General features: G+C 39.2%; 1 protein-coding gene across 1 annotated transcript in view; it reads left to right on the plus strand.

Moving 5' to 3' along the window:
- The first annotated feature begins 783 nt into the window (after window positions 1-783).
- The window catches only part of LOC115362226 (interferon-induced protein 44-like), a 31693-nt gene continuing 13656 nt past the window's right edge, over window positions 784-18820 (plus strand). Inside the window, exons 1-4 of the mRNA XM_030056076.1 lie at window positions 784-808; window positions 1025-1068; window positions 1460-1507; window positions 12382-12415. Of these exons, the coding sequence (XP_029911936.1) occupies window positions 1462-1507; window positions 12382-12415 (80 nt within the window). The 5' untranslated portion in view covers window positions 784-808; window positions 1025-1068; window positions 1460-1461. The remainder of the gene's footprint in view (window positions 809-1024; window positions 1069-1459; window positions 1508-12381; window positions 12416-18820) is intronic.

Consider the following 18820-nt stretch of genomic DNA (forward strand, 5'->3'; position numbering starts at 1 on the left):
AGAGAATGCCAAGAGTGTGCTAAGCAGTAATCAGAGCAAAGGGTGGCTATTTTGAAGAAACTAGAATATAAAACATGTTTTCAGTTATTTCACCTTTTTTTGTTAAGTACATAACTCCACATGTGTTCATTCATAGTTTTGATTCCTTCAGTTAGAATCTACAATGTAAATAGTCATGAAAATAAAGAAAACGCATTGAATGAGAAGGTGTGTCCAAACTTTTGGCCTGTACTGTATATATGTGTGTGTATAGATATATGTATGTGTGTGTGTGTGTGTGTGTGTGTGTGTGTGTGTGTGTGCATGTGTGTATGTATGTATATATGTATTTCTGTGTGTGTGTGTTACATTTGCTGTTTTGTTTGTTTCTCCTGCCTTTTTCTCTCTTTCAGTCTTTCTCCTTCAGTGTCCTTCTGTTTTGCAGAACATTGCATGTTTTCCTGTTTTCACTTTCTCTTGGTTTTACCTTCATGTTGTGTTGCTCTTGTTTGTTTCCTGGTGCCATATTCATTATTATTATTATTATTATTATTATTATTATTATTATTATTATATGTTGTGCTTATTTGACCAGACGTCCCTTTCCCCTCCTTTGTTTACACTCACCTTTAATTTTACTGTCAGTGTCTCAGTCATTTCATTCTGCAGTGAAATTGAAAGTGAGTCAGGCTGTGACCCAGCAGGAAACTGGAGGGTTTCTTGTAAATCACGAGGCTTTTCACCACAGTGTGAGAGGGCAGATCAAAACATGATCAAAACTTTGTTTCCACCACACCCTGCACTCTCTCCCGGCTCGACAGCAGCACAGGTTGGTTTTTTCTCAGTTTGTTCTCCTCAGGTTTTGTAGTAAAACACAGACAGACGTACTGTTGTTTCTATTGTTAGAATTCAGTGTTTTGTCTTCATATTAATGCAGTGATTAATACCTTCAGTCACTGAGGAAATGGGATCATTTCAATCATGAAGAGACACCTGGACACAGCAGATCATTTCTTTAAGCTGCTTCTTTGATTTTCATTTTCAGTGTCGGTGGTGATTTGAAAACTGGTGTGACTTTCCAACTTCACTGTGAGTGAAACTTTTTTTTATCAATTCATTTGAATCAGTGACTTTTATTAACTTGGCTTTAAGAGGTTATTAGAATTTCTATTTCTCACAGAATGAAACCAAAACTGCAGATGCTTTTATTTTATTTATATATTGTTATTATAATGTTGGATTTAAGTAATTCCTAAGGAAACATTTTCATGTTAAACCATATATATTCACTTTCTCCAGTGATAATGCATAAAGCCATGATCCTCTCAACTCATTTTGAGCTTAAAGTGTAACAACTTGACATATTCAACTTTTTCAATCAAGTTATTAAGTCTCAGAGTTATGATTACAGTTTGATTTTAGGCAGTGAATAAATAGTTCCTTAAGCTGTAATATCTAACTTTTACATGTTATTTTCTAGCAATGGGAGATTCATCTTCCAAACATGCATCCCCACCACCATCTCCTAGTAAGACACAACATTTTAAAACTGACAAGTGCCTGCATGATGTCTCTGTGAAACACTGCTGACGTCTTAACCAACATGTGCAATTTGTTTCTCAGCTTTTAGGGAGCCATGGAGGGAAATACCATGGAGGTAAGTACCAAACTAATGTTTCTGTGGCGCTCTCTATGTTTTAGTCTTTTCAAAATGACAGAAACTGTGCAACACAGTGTTTAGTGACTGTTTCTCCGGACGTACATGAGACCACAGGGGCGTTTCAGCGTCTTTAATAAAGTGGTTTACAAACTGATTTAGGGGCTTGGATAGTGAGTTGAGTTGGGCTTCATAAACTCTTTGGCAAGAAGACAGTAGGAACACAATGCTGTATTTTCAAAAATTCATAATGACTCTTAGTTATCCACTTGTTCTCCACTGCATTGTTCAAAATTTCATCCCTCTCTCCCATGCATGTCTCCACATTGCTCAACTGTCCTTTGTGTTTTGTATTGCCACAGCTCCTCCTTTATCAACTGATTTCACCACAATTTTCGGATTATTCTGAAATTCATTCAGGGCTTTTCTTTCTGATACACTTATATTACAATTCTTCAACCTGTTTGTGGATTTGACAGTCACTTCCATGTCTTTTTCAGTTAATTTGCTAACTGTAGCAAGTTGTGGGTGATAATTTTTGTGACTGTTTGTTTGTTGATGTGCTGGCTTTACTCAGTGTTTGTGGCAGGTTAATTCATCTACAGATGAATATATGTTTATTGTCTCTCTTGAACTTCCTGGTGGTCTGTAATAAGAACCAAATGATATATTCACCATCTGAATAACTGATTTAATCTCACCTAATTTCATGTGATCTGAAGTCTTTTCTTTGTTAAACAGAGTCAAAGACGGAGAGCTGCAGTATGTGAGGAATTACAATCCCCACAGAGACGACATCCAGCATCTGAGAGTCCTGCTTTATGGTCCAGCTGGAAGTGGAAAATCCAGTTTCGTCAACTCTGTTGACAGTGTCTTACAAGGCAGAATCACAGGCAGAGCTTTGGTCGAGGCAAACACTTGTCCATGTCCCCCCTGCACAGTATGAACACCTTTTATCACACCAATAAACTCAGCAACAGCCACATGTCTGAAGTGCACACCCAAGTATAGTTATATTGCGTCACTGTAATGCAGCAAGACATTTAGCAAAATTAAACTAAGAGGTGAAAACCTGGTATACGGTTGGAGGGCAGCTCCATTTAAAAAGCAGCTGTTTTGACCTCAGCTCTGTGAACAGCAGCTCTAATGGTCACATTTCTGCCTAACATCTCCATCTAGTCTTGGCCCCTTTGCCCAACGAGAGCTTTCTGAATGTGTGACGTCATTAACAGTCATGTAGCTCTGATGTGTTATTAATGATTTATATGGAAATTAAACTGTAGCTCTCCATGCTGCTATTTTCCAATAACCATTATAGAATATTTATTAATCAGAAGTGGTTTTGAACATTTTTAATTAACTTTATTAATCTTTATCCGTTGAAACATGTTCTTAAAGATCTCTGGATAAACATTCAGGGCCCGATCTTAAACCCGGCACAAAGTGTCGACAAGCAGGACTTAAGTCTCTTTTCTAGTTTCCAACCAGCATTTAACCCTATTATGTTATGTTTTATGGGTTATGTTTTATTTAAAGGACTATTTAGGCTGTCAACAAAGAAACATAAAGTAACAATTTTAATTATAATAGTTTTGTGGAGGTTTTATCTTCTGGGGCCCTATCTTACGTCAGAGTCCCTAAACCCGTTATTTGGGGATTTAGCATCACGTAAGAGGCGTTCCCCCGCAAAAGTTGCTATCTTGCGCAGCTGCCGTTATCCCTAAAACACCTGTGCCACCTGTTACATTATGCATAGGAGTGGTTTGGGCATTACACCAGTTAAACCAATCACTGTGCCAGGTGCCATTGCCTTTAAGAGCAGGCTGCACTATGCCAAATCCGCAAACCAAAACCCGCGATTTAGTACTGTCTCTGCCATTTTCTCAGGGGTTCATCTGAGGCTAAAGCAATGTGGCTTTTTATAGGCGAGTTAATTGGGGAGGTGGAGCCGCATGTGCACGTCCACATGTGTCCAAGTGGACGCGCATTGAAGCCTCCTGGGCGTGCTCTTGGAAAAGCCCAAATGGGATAGCGGGTGGTTCTGAGCACCTGCTGTCTGCTTTCCCTAAAGTGTGTGTGCAAGATAGCAATTGTAGGGAAAGTGCATGAACACGCCCACGGACACACCTCCAGACACACCACGCGCAAATAATGGAGTCGGCGTAATGTATAGCGGGTAGCGTGGGCACAAGATACCGTTTAGGGATAGCGGAAGCTGCTAAATGTGCAATTCACGGGTAGCGGGTGGCTCAAGAAAGGGCCCCTGGGGTCAAATTGACCCCAAACGTAAAAGATGTTTCTAAATTTGAACATAACAGGAGGGTTAAAGGGGATCGGAGATTGTGTTAAAAGTGGAGGCAGGTGGGACCCAAATGCAGGAGAAGGCAGGCAAAAAGGCTTGAAGAAAACAAGAATATTTACAAAACTCAAGAAAACTAAAACACTTGGAATGTGTGCATCACACGCAGTAATGAAAATGACCAAGAACTAAAATATACTAAACTGAAGACAGAAAAACACAAGGGACTGACAAGGAAACAAGACACACCTGGGGAAGGGGCTGGACTACAAGACAGGAGGAGAGGAACACTGGGGAGGGCAGACCGGACGGACACACACCTGAGCGCTGCACTACCAAGACAGATTACAGGGTTAGCAAGGTGTGTTGAGTCTAAAGCCAGAGTTTGCCGTTTTATGAAGGTGGATCTCTTTTGACCCGGCTTCATCGCCATGGTAACATATGCTTACAAACATAACCTGCTCCTGACCAGGTTATGTTCAGAGTTTTGACTTAAAATTGCCTGTTTGTCCTGTTTGCTTCAGGTAATACATCTGTTACCCCTTTAAATTAGACGCTGAATCTCATCCAGAAAATGCCAGAATAATAAGGCACAGCAGCTCCATCCTGCTCTGGGGGATATTTTGATGTTTGGTTCTTATTTGCTGCCAAGTTCATTTGACACTGCTGACACCATATCTAATAACACACCGGTTAAAAATCAAAGTCTATCACACAGGACTGATATTAAATCAATTACATTAATTTCACTTGATACTGACAAAAACTACCTAAAGTCGTCTCTAATAGCAGCCGACCCTCCGTCCAGACAAAAAGTGTCCTGACCCACCAGGCAGCAGCTCTGTCTAACAGCAGGCACTGTCACTCCTGTGTTTTACAGTACAAGACCTACAACTTCCAAAAAGGACAACCTGGAAACTTCTACCCTTTTGTCTTCAATGACACTCTGGGTCTTGAGATGGATGAGTATGGAGGAGTCCATCCAGAAGACATCAAACTGGCCATGAAGGGACATATTAGAGACGGTTACAGGGTAAAATTAACACATTGCAGCTTTGGGATGAAAGCCTCTCTGCTGACAAAAATATATTTAGCAAAAAGTCTGTTGTCATCATTACTTAGATTGATTTTGCATTGTTTTCTAGTTCAATCCTGGATCTAAACTGTCAGAGGACAGTCAGTATTACAACCCAGAACCAACTCTACATGACAAAGTTCATGTTCTGGTGTGTGTTGCACATGCTATCCACATAAAAGTTCTGTCTTCGGACTCTGTGAGGAAGATAAAGGACATCAGAAGGATGGCCAGTGACCTGGGTAAGAGCAAACATCAGGATGTTCATTAGTTTGTGTGTAAAGCTGTGGTGCCACATTGAGATTAGTCAGTGTTACCTTGAAAACTGTATTCGTAAAGGACTGAACAGTTTCCTGTTGTGTATCTGCAGGAATTCCCCAGCTGGCCATCATCACCAACATTGATTTAGCCTGCCCAGATGGTCCCATAAAGATCTGAAGAATGTCTATCTGAGCAAGTACCTGAAGGAAACGGTAAGTCTATACTGGTAATTTTACATTAGACTGCATATACATTTTATAACTTTATTAGAATATAATACACAGTTAGGGCAGTGACACAATATTTATAATTTTGCCCTTGTATACATAGGCGGAAATCCCGGGGAGGTCAGGGGGGACAATACCCCTCCATCCATAAGGTTGCCCCCCCCTAAGGTTGAATAATATAGTGATATTCAATGAAAACACAATGCAAGCAGTGCTAATGCCTCAAAGTGGTTTGGTCCGCTTCCTTTTGCAGCTCGGTAACTTTCAGTCCGTCAGCCTGCGAGGCAGCAGCCTGATGAGAACTAGCAAGAAAACCTCCTCAAGTGAAAGCCAGTGAGTCATTTATCACACCACTTGTTCATCAAGCACAAGGCTGTAATATGAAAAGCGATATTTTCCCTGCTTGGTCCAAAACCTGCCTCTTTCAGCTCACTGTTTAAGCTAATAGCTAATGATTGTTTCCAAGCTCAACCGAGTGCAGGACAGTGAGGGAGAGAGAGGACAGACCACAGGAGGAGCAACTACCGAGCTTTTTATTCTTTCAAAAAGTCTGTCAGGATATTAATGTCAGAAATAGTTCATATTTTACTGATATTTTGAGTTTGTCTCTAGATAGATATCGTTTTAAGTTGGATTATTATTGGATTATTATTAGTTGGATTATTCAAAATATTTCCTCTAGTTTTAGATCTTATTTTGAGTTTCTAGTTCTTGTAAAGCTACTTTGATGGACTGTAGTGGAAATAGAACAGTGAGCAAAGACTCCACCATGCTGGACAGATGATGTGCTCTGCTATGGGTCATGAGCTGCTCCTTTCATTCGCCACACTTTTCTTTTCCCATCATTCTGGAACAAGTTAATCTTCATTTCATCTGTCCAGAGAAGCTTCCAGAATCAGCCAGGCTTTTTAAGATGTTTTTTTGTAAAGTCTAATCTGGCCTTCCTGTTCTTGAGTGACACCAGTGGTTTGCACCTCACTGTAAACCCTCTGTGTTTATTTTCTCACAAACATCTCTTGGCTGTAGATTTGGACAGTGATGCTCCTGCCTCCTCCAGAGTGTTTTGGACTTCTCTGGACATTGTGAATGGGTTTTTCTTCACCAAGGAACAGATTCTTCAGTCATCCACTTTAGATGTCTGCTGTGGTCTTCCAGGCCTTTTGGTCTTGCTGAGCTCACCAGTGCATTCCTTCTTTTTCAGGATTTACCAAAGTGTTGATTTGACTGCCCCTGAAGTTGTTGCTATCTGTCTTATAGATTGTATTTGCTTCTTGAGCCTAATGATCAGATGTTGAGGGTTCTGCTAAACAGCTAACAAATGCAAACGCAAACACTTGAAATGAACTCCAGGTTTTTTATTTTCTTAATTTGTCACAAGTCCACACCAGGACATGAAACTGCTTTTAGTCAAGAGTCCAATGATTTTGAGCCTGGGGTGACAGTGTATAAAATTGTCTGTAATTCCTGAATGGTTAATACCATATTTTTGTGTGGCCCCTCAAATTAAATCTGAAACTTCTGCACTTCAATCACATCTTGGTTACTACATTTCGAATCCATTGTGGTGGTGTACAAGGGCAAAATTATGAATATTGTGTCACTGTCCTAATACTTATGGAGCTGACTGCAACTGTAGGTTCAATCAAGCAATCTCAGTGTCTGACCAAAGAACAATTCTTGAAGTCAATTGTGACTTTCATTACCTTCTACTTAGATGGAGGAATTCAGTCAGTTGGTGGGAATTCCAATGAACTACATCTTTCCTGTGAAGAACTACCATGAAGAAATTGACGTAAACAATGAAGTTGATTCTCTGATTCTGAGTGTCCTCAAACAGATCATCGACTTTGGAGAAGAGTTCATCAACCACATGGAAACCTAAGTGACTTTCATTTGGCTTTCACAGATGTTCATGGCATTATAGAAATGGCATAATCCCATTGACACTGATGCATCAAATTTTTCACAAAAGGAAGTGAGATGTAGACCTTTTTTGAACTCTAGGATGTAACTGCCATGAAAAAAAAAATCAAATGACATTTCATTTCTCTAATTCACTGGTTGGTTCTCAATGGTGCCGCTCCCTCTCTTCATTCATTCTGTAGCTCATCTCTCTCCCGTCTGAATCCTGAACGGACCTGACTGTGGTTTTCTGGGACAAACCTCACTGTTGAACCAGCCTAGATCACTGCAGGGGAGATTCCTTCACACTGACAGCATTAGACTGCACGTACAGTGACAAGATATTTTTTTTGCAGAGTATTGTGGCTGGTGTGCTGTTTCATGGTTTGGTCTGCCGGGGGAAAAGCAAAACAGCTGGTGATAAAAATAGATTGGACAAACAGATTCAAAGAGCCGGTCTGACGACTGGTTTTACCCCAGAACCTTCAGAAATCATCCTGGAGCAGAGAAGCTGTTGAAGTTGCAGACTGTTCTTCAGCACAGTGACCCACTCACACTCACACAGAATGTATTTTCTTTGTTGTGCAAAAGCAAAGAGCATAGAACAGAAAAGAAAAAAAAAAACTAACTTGATTTATTTGCTTGTAGCAATAAAAGAATGGCTATGGGACATGGTGTGTTTTTTTCATCATTGCATCATTTCAGAACAATGTTGATTAAATGAAAAACATTGAATGAATAACTTTTCACTTGCTGATGATTCTCTCATTTATGTGACAGTTTGTAGCTAAAGAAAAACAGCAGCAGAGGATCTAAGAAACCTGTAAACAAATAAAAGAAGTTTAAAATAATAAGTTTGTCAGTGAACTGTTTTAGAAAGCAGAGCATTACAGTAAACTAGTCTGTCTGAGATACATGCAGGAACTTTCCAACTTCACTGTAAGACAAACTTTTTTTTATTATTAGACTTTAATTTATTTGAATCAGTGACTTTTATTAACTTAGCTTTAAGAGTTTATTAGATTTTCTGAATATTTTAACACCTATTTCTCACAGAATGAAACCAAAACTGCAGATGTTTATTTTACTTATTAATTGTTATTATAATGTTGGATTTAACTAATCCCTTAAGAAATATTTTCATGTTGTACCATATATATTCACTTTCTCCAGTGATAATGCACAAAGCCATGATCCATTCAACTCATTTTGAGTGTAACAACTTGAAATATTCAACTTTTTCAATCAAGTTATTAAGTCTCATAGTTATGATTACAGTTTTTAGGCAATGAATAAATTGTTCCTTAAGCTGTAATATCTAAGTTTTACATGTGTTATTTTCTAGCAATGGGAGGTTCTTCTTCCAAACCTGCACCTCCCCCACCATCTCCTAGTAAGACACAACATTTTAAAATTCATTGTTGATTAACTGATCACTCACAGAGAATGACAAGTGCCTACATGATGTCTGCTAACGTCTTAACCAACATGTGGAACTTGTTTCTCAGCTTTTAGGAGGCCATGGAGGGAAATACCATGGGAGTAAGTACCAAACTAATGTCTGTGTGGTGCCATGGGTACTCTTAATGTTGTTTTCTCTTCAAAAACACAGACATTTTGCAACATGATTTTTATGTCTCTGCATCAGCGATCATGGCCTATGTGGGATTTAAAATTAAAATTCAAGTCTGAAGGCATGCATGTTTGAAGATGCAGAGCCAAAGGAAAGAGAGAAACCAACTATGGACAAGTACCACATACAACCCCACCTCAACAAATCTAAATGAACTTTTTTAATATGAACTTTTATATAGCCACTGTAGAATGAAAATGTTTTAAGACTTGGAGTGGTCTGAAACCAAAGATTTTAACTATAATTGTTATTATTATCACTATTCTTCTTCTTCTTTTTATTATTATTATTAAAATTATTAATTATTATTTCAACATTTACCATCCAACGACAACAGGTGGTGACAACACAGATTTGGGTTTGGGGTTTAGTTACTCTTTAAAATCAAGAATCAGAAACAGTATCATTCTTAAAAAAAAAAAAAAAAAAATCAGACCCTGGAATATCAAGATGCCCCTTCTGAATGAGACAGAGCCAGTGGGATTACATGCTGTTTAATGTGCGTAAAAAGTTAAGAATGATCAGAAAACAGTCTTACTGGCAATGCAAGAGCAGAGAGGATGGAAGTGACAAATTACATTTACTCTCTGTAATTTATCAAAGTTGTTTTTTGTGTACTTTTTTGAGTATTTTGTAAAAAAAAAACTGAAATTTTAGTTTTACTTACATATGTTTATTTTGAGGTGTTTTACTTTGCTACATTTTGAAGTGCCAGGAATTGAGCTTTTGGTGAACTCCGATGCCAAACCAACACCCATGAGCTTCGCCGACATTCAACCAACCAGACAGAGCACAGTGTCTGTGCTCTGTCTGCCTGACGGCCTGACGGGTCGCCAAAGTCACGTTCTCTGTGGGAATTTTTTACTAAGAACTAATCTTTACAGTGATAAACTTGGCTTGATATGCTTGTTACTGAGTGAAGGAGCTGAAGTAATTAGTTAGTGACATGGTGAAAATCCATGCAAATCCAAAACCTTTATTACACATTCACACATTGGCATGTTAGCTTTTATTTTATTATTATATTTATTTGTTTTTTATTTTATTGCGGCTTTTAAATTCTCTTTATTTGATGTTTATTATTTATTTTTTGTATTAATGCACCTCATGTTATATCATTCTTATTTTTAATTCCATTTTTAAAAATATGTATGCAATGTTTATTCCATGTTTTGATTTAATTTGTTGATACACTTTATTTTATAATGGTGATGGAACATTCTTTATACATTGTTTTGCCTTGTCTGCATCACCTAGCAGAGCTCCACCTCCTGCTCCTCGCCGGCCACACAGCTGAAGAAAAGAAAAATAACTAAGTAACTTTTACGCAGAGAAAATATTAAATAAGTTACTTTTTACTTTTACTTGAGTAAAACTTCACCCCTAAAACTTTCCCTGCAGTAAAGTAATTTAGTCCTCTTTGCACCTGTGGCAGAGAGTGAAGGTGAAGGTAAGGGAGAAGTGGATGGAGTTTTGTGAAACGTTTAATATTTAACATCTCTAAAGATATCATTAACCTTTTCTGGATTCATGTTTCATGACTTTTCCTAATTTAAAGAGAACGAGTGGGAAACATAACATCAATATGATGATGTGTTTTCAGTGTCCTGGACACATTTTGTATGCATCATACGATGCGATATTTGCATCAACGAATATCAGAGCACAAAACTGCAATTTGCACCGGCAACAGGAACAATGCAATTGCAAAACATTATGCAGAAGCAAATCATGGCTCACTGTCTTCATTAACATCCTGTGGGACTGAAAGAGTCGTGATGCCCACCAGAGGAGGCTGACACATATTTCAGAGGTCCACTAGTGGATTTTTTTTTTTTTTAAAGATTATTTTCAGGCATTTCTGCTTTATTTGTCATTTGTCACAGTGGAGACAGACAGGAAAGGCAGGAGAGAGAGGGGACAACCTGTAGCAAAGGTCTTGAGGTCAGATTCAACCCCGATCGCAGCGATCAGGACTGAGCCCTGGTACATGGTACCACGCTCTTAACCGGTGAGTCACCAGGGCGCCCGAGTGGATTTTTAAAGGCAATAAAATAACAACAGTTTTGAGCAGGAAAAGTCGATAGCTGGTTAATCAGCCAATAGACGATTACATAGCAGGAGGCTTCCTACTAACATATGAGCAAATAAACTTCTCAGATTGAGGGAACCAGAATTAAAGGCTCACAAATTAAACCTGCCTCCAACAAAGGCCTGGTACATCCCAGTCTGTTTTAGACATGAGTGTTTGAATTTTTATGTGTTCATGTGTTTAAATGGTGTTTTTTTTTTTCACCAACTATACCTTTTCCCTCCTTTGTTTACACTCACCTTTAGTTTCACTTTCAGAGTGTGTGAGTCATTTCATTCTGCCATGAAACTGAAAGTGAGTTGGGCTGTTACCCAACAAGAAACTGGGGGATTTCTTGTAAATCACGTGGCTTTTCACCACAGAGAGGGCAAATCAAAACATGATCAAAACTTTGTTTCCACCACACACTGCACTCTCTCTCAGCTTGACAGCAGCACAGGTTGGTTTTTTCTCAGTTTGTTCTCCTCAGGTTTTGTAGTAAAACACAGACAGATGTACTGTTGTTTCTATTGTTAGAATTCAGTGTTTTGTCTTCATATTAATGCAGTGATTAATACCTTCAGTCACTGAGGAAATGGGATCATTTCAAACATGAAGAGACATCCGGACACAGCAGATCATTTTTTTGATTTTCATTTTCAGTGTCGGTGGTGATTTGAAAACTGGTGTGACTTTCCAACTTCACTGTAAGACAAACTTTTTTTGGTCAGACTAATTCATTTGAATCAGTGACTTGTAACTTGGCTTTAAGAGTTTATTTGAATTTCTGACCTATTTCTCACAGAATGAAACCAAAACTGCAGATGCTTTTATTTTATTTATAAATTGTTATTAAAATGTTGGATTTAACTAAAGAAACTTTCAGAAATTGTCATGTTATACCTTAAATATTCACTTTCACCAGTGATAATGTACAAAGCCATGATCCTTTCAACTCATTATGAGCTTAAAATGTGACAACTTGAAATATTCAACTTTTTCAATCAAGTTATTAAGTCTCAAAGTTATGATTACAGTTTAATTTTAGGCAATTAATAAATTGTTCCTTATGGTGTAATATCTACGTTTTACATGTGTTATTTTCTAGCAATGGGAGGTTCTTCTTCCAAACCTGCACCCCCGCCATCTCCTAGTAAGACACAACATTTTAAAACTCAGTGTTGATGAACTGATCACTCACAGAGAATAACAAGTGCCTGCATGTCTCTGTGAAACACTGCTGACGTCTTAACCAACATGTGCAATTTGTTTCTCAGCTTTTAGTGAGCCATGGAGGGAAATACCATGGAGGTAAGTACAAAACTAAAGTCTGTGTGGTGCCATGGCTGCTCTTAATGTTGTTTTCTCTTAAAAAACAGAAATTGTGCAACATGATTTTTATGTCTCTGCACCGGCGATCATGGCCTAAAATGTTATGTTTTCAGGTTTCAGGTTCACGAACACAATATATCAGGAATGCCTTGTGGGAATATCTTCAAATTTGGCACAAATGTCCATGTGGACTGAGAGATGAACTAATAAGATTCACACAAATATCAAATAGGATAAAATGATGAAGTCATGACATTTTATATCGAAAAGGGCGAATGTCATCTTCACTGTGACATCAAAAAACGCTATTCAACACCATGACTCAGCATTTTGGCTTGACTGCCTCTCCCTGATGGCAGCAGGACAGGGGCCTCCTGCTCCTCACTGGTTTTTCTGATATTGAGCTTCAGGTGTTTATCATTGCACCATGTAACCAAACTATCAGTCCTTTGGGGCTGTAGCCAACCACAGACAATCTAGGTCGGCTGTAATTTGACCTCCTCCAACTAATAGATTGATCAATAGAAAAAAAAACAAAAAAAACAGCAATGTCTGCATGCCATAATGTGCACCGTTTAGAGCACAATGCACCGAGTGCACGTTAGCTTACCTGGTGGCTTAAATAAACTGTAAATAAACATAAAAAACACACTGTAACATAATGACTCATTTTTAACCTAATTATTTTATACTGACATGATGGTCAATATTTACCCCTGGCTTGCAGCGATACTCGCTCTTACTCCATCAGGTCCCTTCTGGCCCCTGAAAATGACACACCCTTCTGCTTATTAAAGGCAAGGCAAGGCAAGGCAAGTTTATTTGTATAGCACATTTCAGCGACAAGGCAATTCAAAGTGCTTTACATAGAGCATAAAGGCATTAAAACAATATGAAAGCAACACAAGAAAACATACATAAAAACAGTTAATTAAAAGAAGCCAAAAGGAGAATAAGATAGAACAGGACATTAAAAGTTACAGTGCAGTATAAAATATTAAACCTTAATGTGGTTTAATGGAAGGCAGCAGCAAACAGAAAAGTCTTCAGCTGTGATTTAAAAGAACTGAGAGTCGCAGCAGATCTACAGTTTTCTGGGAGTTTGTTCCAGATATGTGGAGCATAAAAACTAAACGCTGCTTCTCCATGTTTAGTTTTTACTCTGGGGACAGAAAGCAGACCTGTCCCAGATGACCTAAGAGGTCTGGATGGTTCATAATTTAGCAGCAGATCAGAGATGTATTTTGGCCCTAAACCATTTAGTGCTTTATAAACCAACAGCAATATCTTGAAATCAATTCTTTGACACACAGGAAGCCAGTGTAAAGATCTGAGAACTGAAGTGATATGATCCACTTTCTTGGTCTTAGTGAGGACTCGAGCAGCAGCATTCTGAATCAACTGCAGCTGTCTGATGGATTTTTTAGGGAGACCTGTGAAGACAGCATTACAGTAGTCAAGTCTACTGAAGATAAATGCATGGACAAGTTCTTCCAAATCCTGCTGAGACATAAGTCCTTTAATTCTTGATATATTCTTAAGGTGCTTGTAGGCTGACTTTGTAACTGTCTTAATGTGGCTGTTGAAATTCAGGTCTGAGTCCATGACTACACCAAGATTTCTGGCTTGGTTTGTGGTTTTTAACATTATTGACTGAAGCTGAGTGCTAACTTTTAATCGTTCTTCCTTGGCTCCAAAAACAATTGCTTCAGTTTTGTCTTTGTTTAACTGAAGGAAATTCTGGCACATCCAATTGTTGATTTTTTCAATGCACTTACTCAGTGCTTGCACTGGACCATAGTCCCCTGGTGATATGGTTATGTAGATTTGTGTGCATAACTGCATAACTGTGGTAGCATATTTTGTTGTTTTCCATAATCTGAGCTAGCAGGAGCATGTAGATGTTAAACAGAAGAGGCCCCAGAGTGGAGCCTTGAGGAACTCCACATGTCATTTTTGTCCGCTCAGATGTGTAATTACCTATGGACTCTCTGTCCTTTAAGTAGGATTCAAACCAGTTTAGCACTGTGCCAGAAAGCCCCAACCACTTTTCCAGTCTGTCTATTAATATGTTGTGATCAACCGTGTCAAATGCAGCACTGAGATCTAGTAATACTAGTACTGTAATTTTGCCACTGTCAGTGGTTAAGTGTATATCATTAAATACTTTAACAAGAGCGGTCTCAGTGCTGTGGTTTGATCGAAATCCTGATTGGAAGACATCAAAACAGTTGTGTAGTGCCACAAAGTTGTTCAGCTGTTGAAAAGCAGCTTTTTCAATTATCTTGCTTAAAAACGGGAGGTTTGATATGGGCCTATAGTTGCTCATTAGTGAAGTGTCTAGAGTGTTCTTTTTTAGGAGTGGCTTGATAACTGCAGTTTTCAGGGCCTGTGGGAAGACACCTGAGAGAAGAGATGTGTTTACAATCTGTAGAAGATCTGGGGCCATGCAATTTGAAACCATCTTGAAAAAGCCTGTAGGCAGAATATCAAGGCAGCAAGAGGAGGATTTCAGATGTTGTATAATGTCCTCCAGGTTTTTATGGTTAATCGGATGGAATTGTGTCATACTACTCAAATTGATTTTAAGTGGACACAGGGACAACACATATCCTGCACCTGATATAGAGGCATTGACTGTTTGTCTTATTTTCTGAATTTCGTTAATAAAGAAGGAGGCAAATTCATTGCAGGCCTTGGTGGATAGAAGTTCAGGGGCTACTGACACTGGAGGGTTTGTGAGCCTGTCGACAGTAGCAAATAAAGCACGTGCATTATTATTATTTTTGGCAATGATTTCAGAGAAGAAGGACTGCCTTGCATTTCTTAGTTCCAAATTATAAATGTGTAGTCTCTCTTTATAGATGTCATAATGAACCTGGAGATTTCTTTTTCTCCACCTGCGTTCAGCTTTTCGGCACTCTCTTTTTTCCATTCTGACCAGTGTGGCATTTCTCCATGGAGATCTTTTCTTACCAGAGACAGCCTTCACCTTAGTAGGTGCAATTGCATCAATAACATTTGTAATTTTGGAACTAAAATTATCTACAAGGTCATTGACTGAGACCCAGGAGAGGGAGGGTTTGGCAGAGAAGGCCTGAATGAATATTTCACTGGTGTTTTCAGTGATATACCGTTTTGCGATTACTTCTGTTTGAACATTTGTGTGCATGGAGATAGCACTCTCAAAGAAAACACAGGAATGATCAGAGAGAGCAACATCAGTCACCACAACCTTATAAATGCTCAGACCCTTTGAGATGATTAAGTCCAGAGTGTGCCCCTTGTTTAGTTTAGTTTAGTTTAGTTTAGTTTATTCGCTAGTTTTTATAAGGCACAGAGAATGTCTTAAAAGGAAAGAGCAAAAAACTAACCAGGATAACACAGAAAAGTCAGTGACTTATTTCCACTGTGGTCCTTTTAAAAGGATAAAGGAGGAAAAAAGGTTAGAGGAATACATTGAGACAAACATGGCACAGACATTTTAGCATAGCACAAGGCAAAAGCATTTGCCAGGTAGGACATAACAATTCAGCAAAGCGACACAGACAATATACAATAAGACCAGCATAAAGCTAAGGTCACAATGATGCAACAGACAAGGTAGACAATAAAATAAATAAGGAACGAGCACACAGGACATTACAAAAATTGGACAAGGCACACAAAACAAATACACAAGCATCCTATTCATCCTGCACTGTTTGCATGGTTAGAGAGGAAGACCACTGAGGAGTTCATTCCTAATCCTCATCTTAAAAATGGCTGGACTTAGAACTTCTTTAGTAGAGAGAGGGAGTTTATTCCACTCCACAGCACCCCTGTACCTGAAAGAGAGTGCTCCAACCTTTGTCCTGTGCCTGTAGAGGGATACATTACCTAGGCTACCTCTAGTGTTATGTCCGTGGTCAAGTCTCGTAAAGTAATTATTAAAATATTTGGGGGCTCTGTTGTTGAGAATTTTGTGGGCCATGGTAAGCTGCAGCTGCTTCGCCCTGTCTTCCACTGGTAACCAGTGGAGCTGAATAAACTGAGCCTTTCCTATATGACTTCTGTAATTAAGGCCAAGGACTACTCTAATTCGTTTGTTCTGTGCTATCTGCATTTTTCGTTTCAGGGCTTTAGTAAGGTTCCAATACCAGGAGGTGATGGCGTAATCAAAGTGGCACTGAACTAAACAGGAGGCTAAAATCTTTAGGCATTCTTTGTTTAGCAGTGCTGCCTTCCTGGCCAGGAACCTACTTCTGGCGTTTACCTTACTGAGGACGTTAAGGGCCATGGGGGCACCACTCAAGGTCCCGTCTAGGATGCAGCCTAAGTATTTAACTCAAGGCTGGGATGTAATTGTTATGCCTCCAGTGGTAATAATAAGTTTGTCCTCCCTGCTCAATCTAATCCTTGAGCCTAGTAGAAGTGCCTCAGTCTTACCTAAATGTAGCGACAACCTGTTTTCTGACAGCCAAGTCTTCACTCTGTCTAGGTTTTCAGCTAATTTGTCCTGGATAACCTCCTTATCTTCATGTGATACAAGGATGGCAGAGTCGTCGGCGTATAAAAATAAGGAGTTAGAGCAGGCAGCCTTCATGTCATTGATATATAATAAAAAGAGCAGAGGCCCCAGCACACTGCCCTGAGGAACGCCACAGGATATGGGCATTGCCTGAGACAGGACTCCGCCTACATCAACTCGCTGGTCTCTCCCAGTCAGATATGACCTCATCCACCTGATTGCTGAACCATCTAGTCCAAAGGCCTTCATCTTTGACAGCAAAATATTGTGGTCGACAGTGTCAAAAGCTTTTTGGAGATCTAACAAAACAAGGCCACACATTTTTCCTTGGTCGATCTCCATCTTAATAAAATCTGTAATATACAGAAGACACATGTCGGTTGAACAAGACTTCCTAAAACCTGACTGCATATCATAAAATAAATTGTTGCTGCATATGTAATCGTAAAGTTGATCATGTACTACTCTTTCAAAGACCTTGGAGATCACACTTAGGATGGAGACAGGTCTGTAGTTACTCGGGTCCGTTTTACATCCCTTTTTATAGATTGGCCTTACTTTTGCATGTTTGAAGTCTGTGGGCACTTTTCCTAGCTCAAGGGAGAGGTTAATTATGTGAGTGATGTGTGGGGCAATAATGACAGAGGCATTGCTAAGAAACCTTGCCCCTATGCCATCTAACCCAGTAGCCTTGGTTGTGTTAAGCTCACTTAGCATCTTCTCTACATACTCAACTGTGACCTTCTTAAGTGAAAAAGCCCCTTCCTTAGCGCCCAGGTTCCTGTAATATTCGGTGACAAATTCCTCTCCATACTCCCCTGTTCTGTCAGGTAGTTTAGACACTAAGTCGCTGGCTATGGAAGTGAAAAAGGTGTTAAAAACCAGTCCAACTTTGCTTTTATCAAACTCTATACCCTTTTCAGTTTGGAGCCCTAAATTTGCCTCCTTGGCCTTGGATTTACCACCGCAGCCCAGTCTTTTAGTGTTTTCCATAATTTCGAGGGATTATTGCTATTCTCCTTAATTAATTCAGAGTAGTATTTCTGCTTGCTTTTCCTGATCATTTCCTGCGCCTCGTTCCTACACTTTTTAAAATGCTCATAGTCTTCTGGGTCCTGGGATTTTCTGAATTTAACCAGTGCTGAATCTCTTTCCTTAATCATTTCCCTAATAGTATGGTCAAACCAGGGATGGCTACACTGTTTAATTCTAGTTTGTTTATGGGGAGCAACTGTGTCTACAACCTTAAGGAATAAACCTTTAAAACAGTCCCAAGCCACATCCACGTTACATGCATTTGTTACCTTAGACCAGTCCAACTTTTTCAACATAGCCCTAAAGGCATCTGCAGAGTAATTCTTAAGTGATCTAACACGAATGACTTTGTGAGCAAAAAAAGACACTTTCGGTCTTTTCCTAGTACAGTGGATGAGGTAGTGATCGCTAATACCATATTGTATAACCCCACTCTGTGCAATGTTTGGCTCATCAGAGACCAAGATCAAATCAATGGTAGTTTGGGACTTGAGGCATACATGGGTAGGTTCTTTAATTATTTGCATCAGTCCCAGGGTCTTGCAAAAGTTATTGTAGGCTTTATACGTACTGCAGCTTACATCAGTGACATCAGTATTAAAATCTCCTAATAAGATGCATTCTCTCCCTGTTCCTGTGTTCTTGTTAAGAAAAGCTTCAAGACTATCATAAAATGAATTAAGATTGGGGGGTCGATAGCACACCCCCACGAGCACAGGCTTCGTCTTGGGGAGGTAAATGTCAAGCAGTAAAACTTCTATATCATCGTCATTGTCAAGATCAGATTTGACACTGTAATTAATGTCCGAGCGAACGAAGACACAAACCCCGCCCCCGTT

This window comes from Myripristis murdjan, chromosome 7 (genome assembly GCF_902150065.1).
Source record: "Myripristis murdjan chromosome 7, fMyrMur1.1, whole genome shotgun sequence".
In the NCBI taxonomy this organism is placed as follows: domain Eukaryota; kingdom Metazoa; phylum Chordata; class Actinopteri; order Holocentriformes; family Holocentridae; genus Myripristis; species Myripristis murdjan.